The sequence below is a fragment of the Aptenodytes forsteri genome, unplaced genomic scaffold (genome assembly GCF_000699145.1).
Source record: "Aptenodytes forsteri isolate BGI_AS27 unplaced genomic scaffold, ASM69914v1 Scaffold103, whole genome shotgun sequence".
In the NCBI taxonomy this organism is placed as follows: domain Eukaryota; kingdom Metazoa; phylum Chordata; class Aves; order Sphenisciformes; family Spheniscidae; genus Aptenodytes; species Aptenodytes forsteri.
The window spans coordinates 1,266,744-1,272,767 of NW_008796051.1; the positions used below are offsets into that span (position 1 = coordinate 1,266,744).

The 6,024-nt window shown below is 46.5% G+C and overlaps 1 protein-coding gene across 1 annotated transcript; it reads left to right on the forward strand.

Moving 5' to 3' along the window:
- The first annotated feature begins 983 nt into the window (after window positions 1-983).
- Window positions 984-4,526, forward strand: TOPORS (TOP1 binding arginine/serine rich protein). Its single transcript, XM_009286219.2, has one exon. It carries the CDS (start codon window positions 984-986, stop codon window positions 3,981-3,983), a length of 3,000 nt encoding a protein of 999 aa, XP_009284494.1. The 3' UTR covers window positions 3,984-4,526.
- Window positions 4,527-6,024: the final 1,498 nt, after the last annotated feature.

A 6,024-nucleotide genomic window follows, 5' to 3' on the forward strand; every position in this document is an offset into this window, starting at 1 on the left:
CGCAGCGGGCGGGCGGGAGGTGTCGCACCGGGGGGGCGTGATCCCTTTCAGGGTGCCCTTGTGACGACACCCCCTGCGTGTGTGGGCGCCCCTCCCCAGCTGCGCTTGTGCCCCCCCAGTGCGTGCGGGTCCGTGGGTGTGCACAGCACACTTCGTGCCCGGTGTCCCGCAAGCGGTTATGAGCTGCTCCCGGGCTTGCTGCAAAAGGTGGGCGGATGAGTTTCGAAGTTAACCTATTTCCACTGAATTATAATGCTTTAGGATAGTGCTTTAAAACTTCAAAATAGATGGATTTATTGCTGACTGCGCTTGACAGCCTGACTAGATACAAAGGCAGCGTGTACCTGAGGGTGGGTGTAGGAATGACAGCTGGCTGTTTCTGCTTCAGTTGTAAAAACAAAGACTAACTTAGGCTGGAACACATCCCTGGAGGTCATCTAGTCCAACAAGCCGTATGTGGTCCAGCATGAGTGCCCAGCAAAACACAGGCAGAGGGTGCAGGAACAGGACAGGTCCAGCAGAACTTGGAAACTGGTAGTTTAATTCAACTGCAATTACTTGTTTTGACTTTTTTTTCTTAAAGGACAGAACTAACTGTTCTCATATTTTTCATATGTAAACGCTGGTCTCTTTTGGAAGTGTGTTTCGGAGGATACCGTGTTAATCATAAACTTACTGACCACGTCAAAGCAGTTATTTATGAGCAGGGAAGAAGACAGAGTCCTGCCTAACTGTTACCGTCATACATGCCAGCACGATCCAAGCTCTGTTTAAAACTTGCAACACCGAAGAGCCAGATCTCACTGTGAAGAGAAGCCAAGCAAAGTAGTTAGGTCGTGCTGCCTCTTTGTGCGGTGTTCTCTCAGTGCTAATGCTGGGTTTTGCAACCTTAAAGGCGACTGTTATGGGTTTCTGTGTCTAGACTTTAACATTTTTGTCTCTCTGAGATAGCAGTGACCTTTTGTCTATTTCTTTTGTAGAACATGACTTCAGCAGATAAGGAGTTTGCAGACGATAGCAACTTTTCGCCAAAAGCCAGCACCAGCAAGCTGCCAACAGATGCGTCTCCTGACTCTAAATGCCCCATCTGCTTGGATAGTTTTGACAATGTTGCATATCTAGATCGCTGCTTGCATAGGTTCTGTTTCCGCTGTGTCCAGGAGTGGTCAAAAAACAAAGCAGAATGCCCTCTCTGCAAGCAACCCTTTTTTTCCATTTTCCATACAATTCGCGCTGAAGATGACTTTAAGGAGTACATACTCAGCCCTTCAGAAAATAGCTCTTTTGCCAGCCCTGATGGCCGGAGATTTCGTTACCGTACCACCTTAACAGGGGAACGCCGCAGTGGCAGTTCCCCTTCCCGAAGGACGCTGACCCCTCCAGATAATGGGATATTGTTTGAAGGGTTGTCGAGCGAACCAGTGCGGCAGAGAGATGGAGAGATTCAGCAGATGATAAGGAGGCTGGCCTCAAGGAGGCAGGCTAGTGCAGAAGGCAGATCTCTGCGGCAGATTCAGGAGGAGGAGATGATCAGCTTCCGCAGAGCTCTGTACCGTACTGGTGTGCGTATTCGTAGTATTCAGGATGGTGGCCGCTATCGAGACATTTCAGCAGAGTTCTTCCGCCGCAACCCTGCTTGCCTTCACAGGTTGGTTCCTTGGTTGAAGCGAGAACTTACAGTCCTGTTTGGTGCCCATGGATCTTTGGTTAATATTGTACAGCACATTATCATGAGCAATGTGACTAGGTATGATCTGGAAAGTCAGGCCTTTGCTGAAGATTTAAAGCCATTTTTGCTGAATCGGACTGAACACTTCTTACATGAATTCATCAGTTTTGCCCGTTGTCCTTTTAACTTAGAAGCATATGATCAACACGCCAATTATGACTGTCCTGCGCCATCATATGATGAAGGAAGCCACTCAGACTCGTCAATTATTACAATATCTCCAGATATGTCATATTCTCAAGGGCCAGGTAACGGTTTGTCTGTGACTGGTCTGGGTCAGGCCCCCTGGGATGATGAAACTCCGGGGCCTTCCTATTCCATTTCAGAAGAGGTTCGTGCAACCATAGCTTCTCCTCTGGAAATGTCAGAAAGTTCTGATGAGGACTCTGCTACAAAGAGTCGAAGAAACAAACTGCAAACTCAGTTACAGGCTAATGCTGACTCAAATGACAGTGACCTTTCCTCGGACAATTGTGTTATTGTTGGGTATGTTAAGCCGTTAGCTGAGAGGACACCAGAAGTGGTTGAGCTGTCCTCGGACTCTGAAGAGTCCATCAGGGAAGAGAAAAGGGAAGATGTGAAGAAACAGCAGCCAATCCAGTGTCGCAGCTGGAGTGATAGTGAACCAAGCAGGAGTTTCTCACCACATTCCCCCACATATAAGGAGGATGTAGGTAGTTGTAGAAGCTGCTTATCTCCTGCAGTTGAGAAGACAGAGTCAAAAGATGAGAACAACAAATGTAAGGTAAAAGATCTGTCTCCACGGGACTTGAGCTGGAGCCCCTCTCCAGGGAGTGACACAGTATGCTCCCCTTGGAATCACAGAGTGTCTAGAAAGGGAAAGTCCAGGAGCCCACAATCCTGTTCACGGAACAGTCGAGGCAGTCATGGCCATCGGTCTAGGAGGGAGCATCATAGCAAAAGCCAGTTTAAAAGGAGACGATCGAGAAGCAGAGATAGTAGCAAACATAAGAGCAAAAGAAGCAGCAGGACGTCGAGGGCTCATGACACCAGACTCTCTCTAAAAAGCCAGAGAGGCTCTCTAAGTCGTGAGAGCACTCCATCCAGAGAAGTAAGCAGATCACGATCACGTAGCAAAGGCTACGGCAAAAGGAGATCAAGAAGTAGAGAGAGTGATCGTTATTATGTAAGAGACAATTATCAAAGTAGATACCCGTGGGGTTATGCTTTCTGTAATCGAAAGGCGTTCGGAGATGGCTATGAATCCTCCAGCAGGAGGAGGACTCAGTCTAATGCTCTCTACTCAAGGCAATCTGCTAGTCCGCAATACAGGATGCGATCATTTATTGAAAGGGCAGATCTGCATAGCCAGAGGGGAGTCCATGAGAGACACTATTACTGTTATGAAAGATGCAGGTCAAGGAGTCGATCAAGCAACAGGTCAAGGACACCTTCTGGAGGAACTGACAGAATGAAAAGTGAAAAGCCTGGTGGAAAAAGGAAGTACAAAACTCGCCACTTGGAGAATGCATTGATGGAGAGCACAAGTCTAGAAAGAGACAGTGACCCCAAGAAAACTTCCTCAAAATTCAGTGACTGCTACAAAAATGAAGATAGCCTTTCAGACAATCGAGCAAGCAGTGAGACAAAGCATAAGAAAAAGAAAAAAAAGATGAGGAGTCCTAGTGTGGAGATAGTCTATGAAGGAAAAGCGACAGACACAACAAGGCATCTTAAAAAGAAAAAGAAGAAGCATAAGAAGAAACACCGGAAACACCACATGAGTAACTCGGCACATTCTTCTCCAGTGGTGATTACAATTGATAGCGATAGTAGCAAGGAGCCAGAAAGTATCGAATGTGACAGCAGTATTACTTGGACAGGCACAACTCAGATAAATGAGAGGGAAAATGAGTCTCCGTCTTCTTTTCTGGAAATGACAGGATGTGAAGATGTTTACAGAGTTGGTGAGGAAACTGGAGGAGCAGCCAAAAGGTACAGTATTCCTACCAGAAGGGGAGACTTAGGTGGTGACATTAGAAATGCTGATGTCGAACTTCGAGAAACAGCAGCTGATCAGAGCCTTGTCAGAGCGGATACCAGCAGTAACACTCCTCACATAGAAACTGTAACCAGCTACATTCAAGAAGCACCAGCAGCGCCTTCCAGTCAACTGCCTTCCCCCAGGATTTCCTTCCTAGAGCGTCCAGAGAGACGACCACTGATACTAGGACTGCCAAAGAGACTTTTCAACAGATCCTCTTGGTTTGATTTCCCAGAAGAAAAAATGTAGCACGCGTTCCACAGAACACTTCTTAAAATTGTGAATTTCTTTTAACTACTTTTTTCCCCTTGAGAATGAGAACACCTGATGTGATTTGTGTATGTTAAAAGATGTCTGGGAAATGTGTAAAACCTTTGAATGTGTATGCACTTTTAAGTCAAACAAGATAGAATATTGCTAGTACGTAACTTTTAAAGTTTCTCAGAAGGCTGTTTGGAAGTTGTAATTTCATAAAGCCATTCTGTATTCTTGTAGTATGTAAAATATATCCACAGAGTATTTCAAAGTTTTGTTTAAAACAAACAACAAAAAAGGAGCCCAAACCAAAAGCCAGAAAATGCAGTTTATGGGGATTGCTATTCTTAGACAAAGAAAAAATTGCTTAGTTCATAAGAAATTATTCAGGTTGAATTCTACTGTTGTTTTAATCTATTTGGTTTAAGTTGATCTCTGCTGAAAAGTAGTCAGCGGTTTCTGTATAGATCTTCCATAGGACTTCCAGTAACGTAAAAGTGAGCTATGTCAAAATCTGAATAAAGCAATAAGACTTTTTTGGTTTTTTTAATGAATTTAAATGTGTGGACTGTGTACTTTGCAAACAGAACATTTATCTTTCGGTTTTGGGTGTCTTACTGGTACAGACCGTTAGAAGTTCATGCTGTCAGGAGTACTCCAGTTTGGAAGGGACCTCTGGAGGTCGTCAGGTCCCAGCCTTCACTGAAAGCAGGAACAACTTTGATCAAATTGCTCAGGATTTGTTCAGTTTTCAATATTCCCAAAGCTGGATGGCCTCTCTGTGCTACCTCTTCTAATGTTTGAGTATTCCCCTGGGAAACATTTTTTTTCCAGATTTCTTCTTTGTATTTCCCTTGTTGCAGTCTGTGTCTTCTACCTTGCGTCCTATTGCTGTGCAACTCTCGAGCCTGTTTTCCTCTTCTGTATGCCCTACCACTACATACTTGAAGACATCCGTCTTGTCTGTAGCCTCGGCCATAGCGCAGCTCCTCCTGACCTCCTTGCTTCGGGCGACGTTCACCCAGCTCAGCTCACCCTAGGTGTCCTGCTGCATGTATGTGCAAGGCACAGGGCTCAGGCAGGGTCTTGTTCTCTAGGTCTGTGTGCACAGCAGTAGCTCTCAGGGCTGAACCAGGAAGTTGCCTTCTGCCTCTCCTGTATTACTGCCTCCATAAGTGGTGGGTTTGACCGTGGCTGGTTGCCTCCAGGTACCCACCAAGCTGCTCTGTCACTTCCCCTCCTCCACAGGATGGGGGAGAAAATAAGATGGGAAAGCTTGTGGGTTGAGATAAGGACAGGGAGATCACTTAACAATTACTGTCACAGGCTAAATAGATTCAGGGACAATTAATTTCATTTATTGCCAATTAAAAATTGAGTAGGATGATGAGAAACAAAGACAAAACTAAATCCACCTTCCCCTCCCTTCTTCTCAGGCTCAACTTCAGTCCTTCATTCCTGACTCTTCTACGTCCTCCCCAGCAGTGCAGGGGAATGGGAGTTGTGGTCAGTGTATAACACTCTCTCTGCTGCTCCTTCCTCCTTACGCTGTTCCTCTGCTCTAGCATGGGTCCTTTCTACAGGGTGGCAATCCTTCAGGAACAGACTGCTACAGCATGGGTCCCCCACAGGGTCACAGGTCTTGCCAGAAAGCCTGCTCCTGCATGGGCTCCTAAACACAGGCTGCAGCTCCTGCCAGGAGCCTGCTACTGTGTGGGGTCTCTGTGGGCTGTAGCTTCCTTCAGGGCATCTCCACCTGCACCGGTGTGGGGTCTTCCACGGGTTGCAGTGTGGATATCTGCCCCCCTGTGGTCCTCCATGGGCTGCAGGGGGAGAGCTTGTGTCACCATGGTCGTCTCCAGGGCCTGCAGGGGAATCTTTGCTTTGGAATCTGGAGCACCTCCTCCTCCCGCTCCTTCTTTTTTGACCTGCAGGGCTGTTTCTCTCATGTTTTTCTCACTCCGCTCTCTCACAGCTGCCCTGCAGCATTCTTCATTCTTTCTTAAGTATGTTTTCACAGAGGCACCACCAGCAT